The sequence below is a fragment of the Mya arenaria genome, chromosome 4, assembly GCF_026914265.1.
Source record: "Mya arenaria isolate MELC-2E11 chromosome 4, ASM2691426v1".
Classification (NCBI taxonomy): domain Eukaryota; kingdom Metazoa; phylum Mollusca; class Bivalvia; order Myida; family Myidae; genus Mya; species Mya arenaria.
The window spans coordinates 28,487,353-28,504,123 of record NC_069125.1 but is presented as its reverse complement, the minus strand read 5'-3'; the positions used below and the strand labels follow the sequence as shown (position 1 = coordinate 28,504,123).

Here is a 16,771-nt window from a genome sequence, read left to right as displayed (position 1 = left end):
TAGAAATCCGTTTCCGATCAAGAACTAAGTCTTGGGACCCAAGGGCCTCAAACTTGGTAGTCGGGTTGGCCAGGACAAGTAAATGTGCCCTTTTGAGGTCAGTCGGGTCAAGTTCAAGATCCGTTTCCGCTCACTAACTGAAGAAATCTCTGAGTCACGGACCTCAAATGCTAGGCAGATGAATCATTAAAGATGAACTCTATTGCTTTTGCAGCCAGTTTTCCAAACGTTTTGGTGAAATTTGTTCCTCTTTGTAGGATATTAGAAAGTAAGAAGTACCCGGGCTCTTAACCATCCTTTTGGCAAAAATCCCTCGTACTCAAACTAATGTTTTGGTTTATTTAACTGTCGCATAGCTACATTGTATAAACCACGAAATACTCGTTCTGCTTCTATAACTACTTTTAGATTTCAAGCCGTTGTATTCATTATCATTGTTAGCGATCAGTCGCAGAATACCATTGATGAAATAAAACCATTTTTAGGTCTTCAATACACCAATGGTTTAAAACTATGTTAGTAGAGAAAAGATCCGAAAACTACGTATTACTACTGGTTTAGATTTGTTAACAAATTATAAATCATTGATTTTGGTAGATCGGATTTAAAATTGACATTTGTTAAGCCGTCATTCATTGACTGAAACATTTGTTATAGACAAATCCCATTAATTTCTGAACTAATACACTTCGCTCCAAACATTCTTCGGCTTCGTGAATATGAATTAAAAACAAAACATAACTTAATTTCTTTTTTCTCGTAAGGAGCTTAATTTGTCCTGTGGGGTGTTTCTCCAAATGATTTAAAGCTGCACTCTCACAGATTAACCGTTTTGACAACCTTTGTCTTGGAATGAGCTAATCTTTGCATAAATATCTACAAAACAGTGACAAAAGACTGCTGACAAAAGATCATCTCAGTTTTGTTCATATTTAGGTTCGAAAATTATTTTTAATGGCTAAAAACGTTACGATTTAAAAAAAATGAGTTTTACGTCATCGCAAGTTTTTTAATATACATGTATCCAATGTATTATGTGATTTAGATATGGATTTGTATATGATCTTGTGTTTTGGGCCACATAAAGTAGGTTGAAAACTTGAATATACACCCGCTATACACTGGTGCACGATAAAGAACCAGAGTAGAGCTAACCAGGGTTACATTCTGTTTTTGTAATGTTGTAGCTATAGACTGTTTAAGGAGAATTTTGAATTCGAAGAATATTTAGTTAAAACACCTGCTAAGTTTTTAAAATATTTAGTAAAATTCAGAACAAGAAATAATAGACTACCAATTGAAGTAGGAAGCTGTAACAATATAGAACTGAATGATAGAAAATGCGAACTTTGTGATAAAAACAGTATTGGTGATGAATTTCATTATTTATTAGAATGTAGCTATTTGGCCGAATATAGAATAAGATTTATTGACAGACAATTATACCGATATCCTAATGTTTTGAAATTTAAAGATATTATGAATATCAATCCCAATGATTATATAAAATTCATATTAAAGTTTTAATAACATAAAAAAATTCTCATATTTAGAAAATCTGTATTATTATGTCCAATATATTTTGTAATGCCTCATTATGTTGTATTGTATATGTACGCATGCTCTTTTTGTCATGTACTTATGACATGAGTGATGTTAAATAAACTTGAAACTTGTACTATGCTCCAAAAACCTAAAATGACTAACACTCTTAATGGAGCACTCGCCGATTGGGCAAGGCCCGAGTCCGAGTTTAAATAAGCTTACACACCACCACTGTGAAGTGTGAACATATTAAGAGCTCTATTGTTAATAACCATCTAACGTGGCAGCAAACTATTTATTGAATGTTGAATGCTAATAGATTTACCATGGTCTACTATAGTCTCATAAGGTAGAAATACCGTATTTTATACTCATTTCTTTCAAATTTAACTCGGTATCCTTCATAAGAACCATTGTTTTCGATATTTATTCATCCTTTTTGGAATATTAAAACAATATTAGCAATTGTGGTAAATCTTATTTGGAAGTAAGAGTACATCTCTAAGCTTGGCTTTACAAAATTATGTTCATATGGAGTTGCCAGTTGCTGTGTGGCGTTTGTTCTTAAAAGTACAGAAAATTAGTCGATTGCAACAGTTTTAAAAAATGGTGAATGAGCGCCTTTAAGATATTTGTAAATGCTTCATAAGCATTTGTAGTTTTGAGGTATTGTCATGATTTTTATGGCTTTGCTTCACAAAGGAAAGTAAATGTGTTTTTTAGAATTTATAGTATATTTTACTACTCCAAATTTAGTATCAAGATTCATCGAAGCGTGATTTGCACTACTTGTCATATAGGCCTTAAATATTAGAGAAATTATAGATTATAAATGCTGATTCATGACTTATTTGTAAAATTGTTTCTTTTTGAAATATAGAAAAAAAACAAGTCTTAACATCTTGTTTAATATACCCATGCAAGTCATGCCAAAAGAGTGTGAAAATGTCATACCGATATAAATAGTGCAGACTATTAATAGATAGTCGAAGAGTGTGAAAATGTCATACCGATATAAATAGTGCAGCCTATTAATTGATACTGTAGTCGAAGAGTGTGAAAATGTCATACCGATATAAATAGTGCAGCCTATTAATGGAAAGTCGAAGAGAATGTAAATATCATGTATACCAATGTATACAGTGCAGCCCAGAAATATTGTACAATCGGTCGTTTTATTTCCGATTTCAAACTACAATAACTTCATCTGTAATGAATGTTTGGTCATATTATTATGCCGCTCATTTTCATCCTACTAAATGTTCGATTTTTAACACATAAAAAAATAATTGTAATTATGCAGGAGATCATAATTAGATATTAATGGCATTTCCTCAAATACTGAGATATTTCATTTAGGACACATAAGTAATAATTATCACCTCTTACATCTCTAAGTTTGAGACAGGGTCCAAATAATCATTTAATGATCTTTCAGTAATTGACATTATTATGTCATTATTTTGCTTAAGACAAATATTTTCATTTTTTGATAATCACATTCATCACCTGTCATATTTACTCAAACTCTGTATCTCACTTTATGAGTATATAAACACATAGATGTTTTCATTAAAATAGGGAAGATTTAGTGATCAGTAACGGAACAACTTTGTGTAACTTTGTAAAAGACATATAATATACTCTATTTCTCTATGTGTAAAACTTTGTGCTTAATACTTTGTGTGCATCTTAAACTGTGTGAACATTCTAAGTGACTCAATTTAATTGAACGAGCTAATAATTAGACTTCTATATTTAAGTTAAACTATTCATAATACTCTTTATTTGTTACTGAAATAAAAAGTGAAAACAACATGGCGCTGCACGTTCCTTTTTGTCGGAGTAACGTTATGTGGCAGACACACGCAATGTCGTGCTGCGGGTGTGAGGCGCACAATGCCGCGCACCCGAACGGTCGCATAAAAATTTATTTCACATATTATTCGTCAATAAGCAATACCCTTTCCGAAATGGTACCATCGATAAAAGTATGATTTCCTGAGGCATCAACATTTAACATTTTTCGCGGCAGAAGAAGCGGATACATTACGATAAACTTTGTCTGCTGCTGGGTGCGTTTAGCTAGTTCGATCTATTTTTAGATTTGAAATATGCCTAGAAATTATATGTACAGTCAATTGTCTGCAGGAGTATTTACAAACTCTACATGCATTAAGTTCCTGATTTATCATTCAAGATTCCGATTTACGTGGATTTAAAAGGATTTGGATGACGCGTTGCGTTTTCTTTTTCCCTCGCTGTACTACATACCACACCGCGACTTAACATTTTAGTCAACGAAACGAAATAGATCTCGAACAATCGCTGAAAATGGCTTGTATAAGTTCAAAACGTTTTCCAAGGATTTTTATCAGATTATTGGATGAATTTCATCATAACAAAACTAGTAAGTCATATTTTCATAGCAGTTTTTCATAATTAGTTGTAAGAAGTTTGAGTTATCATAAAAAAATGTCGGAAATTCTGAATGCCGGTTCTGTTATACGTACATGTTGGTTTAAATAATACTAGCTACCCGTGTATTCTACAGAAATTATTGAAAAATAAAATTTATGATATAAATATGCATATATTCTCATGATTGCCATAAATTGTTCTCTTAGTACAATTTATTGAACATTACTGGCTTTAATTGCTTTTGCTCTTTTTTATTGGTGCTCAATGGTAATACAAACATGTCAACTGACCATGCAAATATAATGAGACTTAGTTCAATAGAAACCATGGAGTCTAATAATACTTTCGATTCAATAGCTTAAGGTTAAGTTTAGGAGCGTTATTTCTAAATTTTGAGATATTAAATTACTCGTTTGATTTTTAATTCGTCTGAAGATTTTACGTTAGCAGTAGTTGTACTTCAACCAATAAGAGTTTAAGTTCTTTAAAGCCCAAACGACCCCCCGGTCGCGGATTATGAGGGGGTGCACGGCCGGCGCGCGCCCCTCTTAAATCGTCGAAGTTTACTTCTTATATCAATACATAAAAACGGTCAAAATGCGCCATTTACGACTACAAATTGCTATGTTTTCCTTCAGGGAGTAACCCAAAATCCACATGCAAACAGTTTGTGCCATGCATTTTCGGTTCTGAGGGAGGGGCGCATGTTAAAAGGATGCCGTCCCTAATTTACGCCTCCTCTAACGTCAATTCCTGTGGATCCGCATCCCCCACCCAACCCCCTGTCCCGACACCAGCTTAATTTTCCCGACACGACTTTTTCTTTCGACATGGAAGATACAATACGCAAACCACACACCATGTACCATTATAGACAAAATGTTTCCAAATTTGTGTTCGGTTAGGTCCCCAAAACCAAATTATACATCAAGGAAATCTATATTTCTTCAGATCATGGGGGAGCACAGTTCCCAAAAATAATGCCCCGAAGTTGCAATGCATCCCTTTTGAGCCGATCCGGCAACCGCAACATTGACAACCATGGCGACGATAAAAACAACACTTTACTCGTACATTTGCAAACATTGTTATGATAAAACAACACGTTAATCGTGCATTGACAACTATGGCTACGATGAAACAACACGTTGCTCGTACATTTGCAACCATGGCTACGATGAAACACTTGATAACCATGGCTACGATAAAAACAACACTCGTACATTGACAACCATGGCTACGATAAAACAACACTCGTACATTGACAACCATGGCTACGATAAAATAACACTCGTACATCGACAACCATGGCTACGATAAAATAACACTCGTACAATGACAACCATGGCTACGATAAAATAACACTCGTACATTGACAACCATGGCTACGATAAAACAACACTCGTACATTGACAACCATGGCTACGATAAAATAACACTCGTACATCGACAACCATGGCTACGATAAAACAACACTCGTACATTGACAACCATGGCTACGATAAAATAACACTCGTACATCGACAACCATGGCTACGATAAAACAACACTCGTACATTGACAACCATGGCTACGATAAAATAACACTCGTACATTGACAACCATGGCTACGATAAAACAACACTCGTACAATGACAACCATGGCTACGATAAAATAACACTCGTACAATGACAACCATGGCTACGATAAAACAGCACTCGTACATTGACAACCATGGCTACGATAAAATAACACTCGTACATTGACAACCATGGCTACGATAAAAAATAACACTCGTACATTGACAACCATGGCTACGATAAAATAACACTCGTACATTGACAACCATGGCTACGATAAAAATAACACTCGTACATTGACAACCATGGCTACGATAAAATAACACTCGTACATTGACAACCATGGCTACGATAAAACAACACTCTTACATTGACAACCATGGCTACGATAAAATAACACTCGTACATTGACAACCATGGCTACGATAAAATAACACTCATACATAGACAACCATTGCTACGATAAAACAACACGTTACTCCTGAAATTGGGTGACATTTATAACCATTGTATACTTTTAAACAATAATAATCATACTTTGATGTGAACAAAATTATAACCAAATACTATTTTTTTAGTATGCACAAACCATTATGTGTGGGAAAATGACATTTTCAATGCATTGCGGATCCGGATAAAAACTCTTAATATTATGATAATATATAAATAGACTTTTTAAACGAATAAATGTCATTTGCACCGACACCTGCTAAGAATTTCCATTAGCATTGATACAGTCAGAAACTGTACAGACTCAAATAATCAGACACCTGCTACTGCTTCTACTACTACTACTATTACTACTACTATTACTGCTACTACTACTGCTACTGCTAGTGTTGTTGCTGCTGCTGCTACTACTACTGCTGCTGCTGATTCTGCTGCTGCCGCTGCCACTACCACTGCCACTTCCACTACCACACTACCACTACCACTACCACTACCACTACCACTACTACTACTACTACTACTACTACTACTACTACTACTACTACTACTACTACTGCTACTACTACTACTACTACTACTACTACTACTAATACCACCACCACCACCACCATCACCACTTCTGCTACTTCTATTTCAACTACTTCTACTAAATTGTAAATGAATTAAGTATTTTTATCGATACTCCAAATATTATATCATATGATATCATGATTAAAACTTTTTAGCTGCTTAAATACATTTTGACAGCGCGTAAGAATTTAGAATGTTCCGTTTGAATAAAAGAAAAGATTAGACTTAACAGTTCTTTAACTGAATGCATGAAGATCATGTTACATGTGTAATCTTGTAACCATCGAAGAAAAACAGCGGTGCTCTCTCGGTGTACAATAATATGAATGTTTGATGCCGGGGGAGGGGGGGGGGTATTCAATATTCAACCGAGGTACATTTTATAGTCATACATCATTGACTTCATTAACTCTGTTGGTCAGTTATAACCAGCAATCCGATTAGCTAAATCGTTCTTAAATCCAGTTAAAATCAATAATGAATATCAGCCCAGGTGACCCCATGTTTTTTATTTGTATTATTTATAGAGTTTAATGTGTCGCGGAAGAAATTGATAATATTAAACCGACAAAAATATTACAAATACGCTTTTTTGACCTTGAATGATTGCACATTCGGTCATTTCACGACCAACTTGAATTGAAATGAATAATAAAAAAATACCTAAATCTGTATTGTATTTAAAGTCATTTAATTTTACATATTATAATATTTCAGTTTATATCTTCAATTCAGTCATATAAGATAATTCACAACAGAACAGTTCTATTTTGTTTGGTAAACTGCAGAAAAATTATATTAAGCGTTAGTGGCGCTTTTAGCCATAAAACATCAATTTTCAAACGTAAATATGAAAACTGCGATCTGATCTTTTGTCAGCAGTATTATATCACTGGTTTCCAGACATTTAGCAAAAATGGACTCATTTCAAGACAAAAAAGTAATAAAAAAGTTGTCAAAATAATCAATCTGTGAGAGTGCAGCTTTAATACATTTGTATTTATTTATTTCAGAAACATTTTTGTTAAGAGCTTTTGTCAACTACCATCTATATTTCATTGTAAGCATTCCCAGGGGTGGATCCAGAGTTTGACGGAAAATGGGGCGTAGTAGGCGGAAACGACATTTAATTGATTTAAAGTAGGGATGGCAACGAGTACCCGAGTACTCGATCGAACGTCCGAGTACTCGAGTACTAAGTCATTACTCGAGTACTCGGAAAAAAAATAAAAAAAATCTATAAAAATCACCAAATACACGATTTACAGACAAAATATCAGATCTGGTTAGTTGCCAAGAGGACAATTTACGGTCCCTCTAATCCCCGCTGTGTACACAATTTTAAAGTGATGGCACGGGGGTCCCCAAGATATTTTTTTTTACAATTGCTACTCCGAAATGGTACATTTTGGGCGTATTCTCCTATATTGAAATAAAAACAAAACCTGCACGTTTTAAACACATTGAAATAAGAAGAAATTTTCTGATGGTTATTTTTTTAATCATTAATTCAGCATATTTCTTATTATCCGATCGTTCCAGCTCTTATGTATATCCTAGAACATAATTATAAGGTGTTTTTTTCAAATGCACCATTCCGTTTTCAAAAATGGGATAAGTACATTTTGGTCCTTTTTACTTTATTAAAAATTGGTATGAAAGAAAGAAAAAAAAATGAAACTGCACTCTTAGAGATTGAACGTTATTACAAGTTGTTTTTTCTCTTGAAACGAGCCAATTTATGCGAACATGCATGGAAACCAGTGATATAAGTCTGCTGACAAAAATCAGTTCGCAGATTTTCATATTTAAGTTCAATAATTGATGTTTTATGCACTTTTCTTTAAGCGTTTGTAATGCTTTTAGCCATAAAACATGTAAATCTGCAATCTGATCTTTTGTCAGCAGTCTTATATCACTAGTTTTCTGATGTTTACCCAAAAATTGGCTCATTCCAAGATAAAAAAATATGTCAAATCGGTAAATATGTGAGAGTGCAGCTTTAAAGCAATCTTTGATCGATCATATTTAAAAGTGCGATATTGGTTTATTGATCTCCCGTATAGATGTTCAAGTATGTGTTTAAAAAATCATTCAAAATGATGAAGGTTTTTAGTCAAGGTAACACGTAGTTTCTAAGTCCCTGCATGAAAATTAATTTGATTTATTGATTTCATTTTGATGAATTCATAAAAGTTAAAAGTTCACAGTTTATTGGCAGTAATCGGCATACAAATGCGTATGGCAATTAAAACACATGGGGCGGATCCAAGAATTGACGTTGGAGGGGGGGGCGTAGCGCCGGGTGCGTCCCCACCCCACCCTGATTCAGTTTTAAGTGGTCATGGTGATAATATTACACATCTACAGACACACAAAGCTTAAAGATGCACTCTTTGACTCCCAAATAAGATTTACCACAATTGATAATATTGTTTCAATATTCCAAAAAGGATGAATAAATGTCGGAAACAATGGTTGTTATGATACTGTGTTGAATTTGAAAGAAATGAGCAGAAAATACGGTATTCCTACCCTATGAGACTATACTAGACCACAATAAATCTATTAGCATTCATCAATCAATTAATATGTTTGCGCTTTCTGCTATTAAATACACGGATACAATTTTGTTATCAGAAATTATAATTTTCCATAAATGCATTATTTAGTAAGTATTTAAAGGTACATCAGTCATAATTGATGTTTTTTATACATATATGTGTGTATTGATGTTTGTTATACATATATGTGTGTATTGATGTTTTTATACATATATGTGTGTATTGATGTTTGTTATACATATATGTGTGTATTGATGTTTGTTATACATATATGTGTGTATTGATTTGGAATAAGAGGGTCTTTTAAGTACAACAGTAGAGACGATAATACCCCCAAAAAAACGCAAACAACTACAAGGACATAATAATAAAACTCATGAGTGTATTCATGCAATAATGTCGCATTTGAGCAGATACATTTTATAAAGGTTTATTAAAGTTAGCTTTAAGCATGCCCTATACATGTAGTATGCTTTTGACTTTCATGCAGAACGAATGATATAAACACTCGTTTTTAGTATCGTCAATGTAAATATCAAAACCGCACATATTTTGCTTTACATGTACATGTAAAAGTAGTCTCTTTGTCATAGTGTCATTGCATTGACGTTATAATGTGTTTATTGATATTAGGCCTTAAAAATACAGTGTGTGTTTCATGTTTGAAAGTTGTAAGTAGAAGAATGACGGTAAGGTTTTCTAAAATGAAATGAAGATATTTTTTTTTAAATCTTGAATTAAATAATGAACTCTTCGTGTAAATATAAGTAATGAATTGCGTGATTAATGTCATTATTGGGGATATGGACGCAGTTGGGCTGGTTAAAGTACGCGTGGACCCCTTCGGATTCCACACACTTTACCAGCCGTACTGCGTTCATACCCCGATAACGACATCAATTCTGCAATTCGTTCCTTTAATGATATTACAAATAGTTTGTGTTGAAAAGAACTTTAGACATTTCACTAAGCGATATTATGGTGCAGTAATTTAAGAGAAATAAAAAAAATGTTACCCTGTCAGAAAACATTTAAACTGCACGTATTCACATTTATTTACATTTTCAAATAAGTATCAAGAATATGTTTAAAGTTGAACTTCCAGCGTATTAGCTGAAATAGGAGTGTGATAGCTTTTATAATTTATTGTATTTGAAATTTTAACATTCCATTTTGGTATCATATGATTCTCAAAGAAAGTTCAAATAGATCAATAAACTTAAAAAAGAAAAGGATATTGAAATAAATCGGGTATTTTTCATTGTTTGACATTGAAATGACCATTACATGTACCATGGAGTGGTCAATGTTGTAGGTAAATTTTACGTACAATTTCAGAGAAGTAATATCCATGTGGATATTCATCCTTATCTAAGTAAAGAAAATTGCCATATTTAAACATAACAATTTTACTAAATAGAAATTTTATCGTGGCCTTTTTGGACGCCATCTTACACCCAGCGTTAGAAATATTGGATATCACTTCCGTTTACAAACTTTGCCGATCATTTTGATATGAAAGAAAACAAAAATATACAAAAAAATATGAACTTCAAGAAGTAAACAGGCTTGGGGTCCATTATATAAGCATACAAATCTTTTTTAAGTGGAATATGTCAACAAAAAAGTTAATCATATAGATAAAACATTTGAGTTTTATATTGTTTCTTTTAACGAGTAAATTCAACCTAAAATGTACTTTCTGAGGTTATATAGAGAGGAAAATTGTTTGTCTCAGTGTAGGATCGTAATACATTTTACCGAGTGAGCACCAACAGCTATATTTCACGAGTAGAGTAGCCACAGGTGCAATATTTTCTTATGTTGTTTACGAGGTGAAATATATTGCGATCTCAAAATGAAAGCAACAATTTGTCTTTTTATAATAGGCCTAAAACGTATATAGTATGTCATTTTATTGTAGTTATTCAGAAAAGCGCGCCAAATTGCGTGCGAACGATCATATCGGAAATGAGGCCGTTGAAACTGTATCCCAGCCCTGTGCGCGCTGACCTTTGATTTGGAAGTAAGAGTGGGATAAAATTTCGAAACAGTGAGACATATAAAAATGTTATTTCACTGTTCACAGAGAAACAGTGTAATGCCATTTATATTTCACTGATTAATCTGTATTAATCACCTGAAAGCATATAATAAAACAATTATATGTTTATGACAGTTGCTCTTTATAGTATTAATTGTGATGGCGGCCATCTTCGATTTTGGCGACCATCTTGGACGAAATTAAGGTGGATCCTGGGCTTTTTTTACCAAAACATGCACATGTGCAACCGGCAAAGATTCCTAATTTTAACCAAATTTGCACAATTTGTTAAAATTTTGTCACAATATGCCTGGACTAATATCTTAATTTGCGAAAATAGTGTTATAATTGGAACTGTAAATGTCGTAGTGAAAGTCATGCACCGATTTATGCCCGTAACATGTGTGGCATGCCTCCAAATTCATTAGAATGTACTATTTTCCTTATAAGCTACCTATCCAATACTTAAAAAGCGTACAGTCGTCGTTGCAGACCTGTCAGGATACAAAATAGGCGAGCGTTGATGCTATGCATATAACAGAAACGTCATATTTTTCATGAGCAAACCTCTGGTGAATGAGCATGGCTGTTGTTGTTTTTTGTTCTGTTTCAGATCTAAAAATACTCCTTACTTTTCTATTAAATTATGCTGATTTCGCACTTTGGCCAAACCACTTTAAACTAAATCGTTCTTTTCTTTTGAAGAAAATGCTGGTACCGTACTATTCCGCACTATGTCGAACGGTCCCGTGGACACGGAAAAGGTATATTATACTAATAGTATATATTATACAGTACAAAGTGCCTATTTTTAAAAAAAAAAAAAAAAAAATTCACAATTTTGGTTTTGTTATTCTTAGTTTGAAATTATTGGAATTATAAGATTTTTGTTTTTATTTAAAAAAAAAAAAACATGATTGAGTTTCAAAATCCTGTGCCAGTGGTCCCCCCTCCCGCCCCTCCAAAAAATCGATTGAATTCAAATGATATAAAACTGTATACGTATACTGCTATACATTTGCTATTTAGAATGTCCAAACATTGTACTTATTGTTTTCAGAAAACGACACAACTTAAAAAAATGTTGACTTCCCCAGATTTAGAATTCATAATGGAGGCTCACAACGGGATAAGTGCAAAAATCGTCGAACAAACAGGTATATCTTTAGTTAATCACCACATTTTCAGCCAATCAGAGGCGCTAGACTTTTAAAATGTTTAGTTTCTTTTGAAAAGAACACCATACTCATAAACCGTCGATAACCATTGACACACTAAATATAGTACATTATACTCATAAACCGTCGATTAATGTTGATAAAATTGGTACGACATTGTCCTAACCTGTCGATTACTGTTGACCCAAGTGATACACCATACTTCAAAATCATCGCTTACTTTCGACACAACTGGTCGCCATACTTGCATGTATTTTAGGTTTTAAGGGGATCTGGGGTAGCGGCCTGTCCCTGTCTGCTCAGTGGTGCGTGCGGGACAGCAACGAGGCCTCCTGGACGCAGGTGAGTAACAAACGCTCTTAAGGGGGTACGAATGGGATTAAAAACTGATATTGTAACACATGACGACAACAAAGTCTCTGGGCCTCAGTCGGAGGATGATCCGTTGTTACATGCAACTTGAAAAGTATGACGTGCTCAAAGCATGGCTGTTTACATCACCCTCTGGTGACGGTACATTCATCCTTTTAGACTTCAAAACTCCTCCTTAAAACAGCGCGAGGTCAGGGTATAATGCAGACAATTGGGGCAGGCAGATGAATTAAATTGTCCTGAGTAGTATAATAACTGTTATATTTGAATCACATTCAAGCTCCTTTGTCAATAGCAAGTGCTGGTAAGAATTTTGAGATACATTGAAAAAATCGCTCTGGCTTGTGACCGCACGCACGACCCCTCGTTTGGGAGGCTGACACATATACCTCACATTAAAGGCATAGTTTAAGCCTTCTATAAGTGACCCCCCTCCTAAATATATATATATATATATATATATATTGAAAAAAATCGGTGTACAGTACACAGCCTATAAGTATTGATCTTAATCTAATTGCCTTGTGTCCTCTTATAAGATCTCAGATCTGAGTACCCTGCTGTGCAGTTTTGGAGATTTTATTATAGAAATTGACCCTAAATGGCCCTGAGCTAATAAACAAATACACAGGAAATTGTCCCCTACTGTGACACCAGTGCAATCAGCAGGAGATGCACAATAGGGGATTATCTTGCCAAACATTCCTTAAAATAGGCCTTTAAAGCTGCACTCTCACAGATTGAACGTTTTGACAACTTTTTATTTGAAAATTTTATTTTTTGTCTTGGAACGAGCAAGTTTTTGTGTGAATATCTGCAAACTAGTGATAAAAGACTGCTGACAAAAGATCAGATCGCAGTTTTTTCATATTTCCGCTCCAAAATGATGTTTTATGCATTTTTCTTAACGGTTTAAGCCATAAAACATTAAATTTGGATAGGAAATATTAACAACTGCGATCTGATCTTTTGTCAGAAGTTTTTTATCATTGGTTTGCAGATATTTACGCAATCGTTTGCTAATTCCAAGACAAAAAATAAAAAAGTTGGAAAAACGGTAAATCTTTGAGAGTGCAGCTTTAAAGGCTATGCGCGTACCACAGTTATATTTATCGTTATCTAACTTCTGATGAATGAGAATGCACTAAATGCATGGTCGGCATTTGATTATTCAAATTGTGAAGCATCATGAATACATCTTATTAATGGGCTATTAAAGTTATCATTATCAAGCATCTGATAAATGAGAATACTTTAAATGCATGGTCGGTATTTTATTATCCAAATTGTAAAGCATCATGATTAAATTATATTAATGGGTTATTATATATAACATTAATGATATTCTTATTCTGAGGAATTGTAATAATAATGAAATAATTATTTATTATGTATAGTATTTTCTAATCATGTACAACGTTGGTAGAAATGAAAACAAACAAACTTTACTCCGTTCATTCTTTGTAACACATACAAGTATGTAGAAAACTCACAGCTGTATCAACTGCAACGGAAGTATGAAAGTAACGTGACAAAATAGTATCACTACATGTCACCCAAACATCACTAACATGTCATGTTACCAAAACATCACTAACATGTCATGTTACCAAAACATCACTAACATGTCATGTTACCAAAACATCACTAACATGTCATGTTACCCAAACATCACTAACATGTTATGTTACCAAAACATCACTAACATGTCATGTTACCCAAACATCACTAACATGTTATGTTACCAAAACATCACTAACATGTCATGTTACCAAAACATCACTAACATGTCATGTTACCCAAACATCACTAACATGTCATGTTACCAAAACATCACTAACATGTCATGTCACCAAAACATCACTAACATGTCATGTTACCAAAACATCACCAACATGTTATGTTACCAAAACATCACTAACATGTCATGTTACCAAAACATCACTAACATGTCATGCCACCAAAACATCACTAACATGTCATGTTACCAAAACATCACCAACATGTTATGTCACCAAAACATCACTAACATGTCATGTTACCAAAACATCACTAACATGTCATGTCACCAAAACATCACTAACATGTTATGTCACCAAAACATCACTAACATGTTATGTCACCAAAACATCACTAACATGTCATGTCACCCAAACATCACTAACATGTCATGTTACCAAAACATCACCAACATGTTATGTCACCAAAACATCACTAACATGCTATGTCACCCAAACATCACCAACATGCTATGTCACCCAAACATCACCAACATGTCATGTTACCAAAACATCACTAACATGCTATGTCACCCAAACATCACTAACATGTCATGTCACCAAAACATCACGAACATGTCATGTCACCAAAACATCACTAACATGTCATGTCACCAAAACATCACTAACATGTTATGTCACCAAAACATCACTAACATGTCATGTTACCAAAACATCACTAACATGTCATGTCACCAAAACATCACTAACATGTCATGTTACCAAAACATCGCTAACATGTTATGTCACCAAAACATCACTAACATGTCATGTTACCAAAACATCGCTAACATGTCATGTCACCAAAACATCACTAACATGTCATGTCACCAAAACATCACGAACATGTCATGTCACCAAAACATCACTAACATGTCATGTCACCAAAACATCACTAACATGTTATGTCACCAAAACATCACTAACATGTCATGTTACCAAAACATCACTAACATGTCATGTCACCAAAACATCACTAACATGTCATGTTACCAAAACATCGCTAACATGTCATGTCACCAAAACATCACTAACATGTCATGTTACCAAAACATCGCTAACATGTCATGTCACCAAAACATCACTAACATGTCATGTTACCAAAACATCGCTAACATGTCATGTCACCAAAACATCACTAACATGTCATGTCACCAAAACATCACTAACATGTTATGTTACCAAAACATCACTAACATGTTATGTCACCAAAACATCACTAACATGTCATGTTACCAAAACATCACTAACATGTTATGTCACCAAAACATCACTAACATGTCATGTTACCAAAACATCACTAACATGTCATGTTACCAAAACATCACTAACATGTCATGTCACCAAAACATCACTAACATGTTATGTCACCAAAACATCACTAACATGTTATGTCACCAAAATATCATTAACATGTTATGTCACCAAAATATCATTAACATGTTATGTCACCAAAACATCACTAACATGTTATGTTACCAAAACATCACTAACATGTTATGTTACCAAAATATCATTAACATGTTACCAAAATATCATGTTATGTTACCAAAACATCATTAACATGTTATGTCACCAAAACATCACTAACATGTTATGTTACCAAAATATCATTAACATGTTACGCTACCAAAACATCACTAACATGTTATGTTACCAAAATATCATTAACATATTACCAACATATCATTTGCATGTTATGTCACCAAAACATCACAAACATGTTATAGTACCAAAATATCATTTACATGTTACCAAAATATCATTAACATGTCATGTTACCAAAACATCATTAACATGTTATGTCACCAAAACATCACTAACATGTTATGTTACCAAAATATCATTAACATGTTATGTTACCAAAATATCATAAACATGTTACCAAAATATCATTAACATGTTATGTTACCAAAACAGTTCTAACATGTTATGTTTCCAAAATATCACTAACATGTTTTGAGCAAGCAGATTGTCAGAGACTGTGTGAAAAAAGAAAAAAAAGAAGAAAAAAAAGAAGTATTGACAAATTAAAAAATGTCTTGGGGTCCTTTAATATTAATTATAACATTCTTTAATCTTTTTTGTGATAAACTTTTATTCCGGTATCATGCATAACATACATTTTACAATATCATATATTTGATATCAATAAAAAAAAAGTTTAGAGGTGTCTGTTATAAAGATATTACTCCAAATTCCAATATTGATATTGGTATATATTACACATGAGACGGAAATGTTTATCGTTTAGTTACCTTAGGAAAAATAAAGTTTTGTAAAAAAAAG

The 16,771-nt window shown here is 33.6% G+C and overlaps 1 protein-coding gene across 1 annotated transcript in view; it reads left to right on the top strand.

Moving 5' to 3' along the window:
* The first annotated feature begins 3,616 nt into the window (after nucleotides 1-3,616).
* LOC128230325 (phosphoenolpyruvate phosphomutase-like) overlaps nucleotides 3,617-16,771 on the top strand; it is a 30,900-nt gene continuing 17,745 nt past the window's right edge. The window contains exons 1-4 of the mRNA XM_052942507.1: nucleotides 3,617-3,955; nucleotides 11,860-11,918; nucleotides 12,215-12,311; nucleotides 12,592-12,674. Of these exons, the coding sequence (XP_052798467.1) occupies nucleotides 3,880-3,955; nucleotides 11,860-11,918; nucleotides 12,215-12,311; nucleotides 12,592-12,674 (315 nt within the window). The 5' untranslated portion in view covers nucleotides 3,617-3,879. The remainder of the gene's footprint in view (nucleotides 3,956-11,859; nucleotides 11,919-12,214; nucleotides 12,312-12,591; nucleotides 12,675-16,771) is intronic.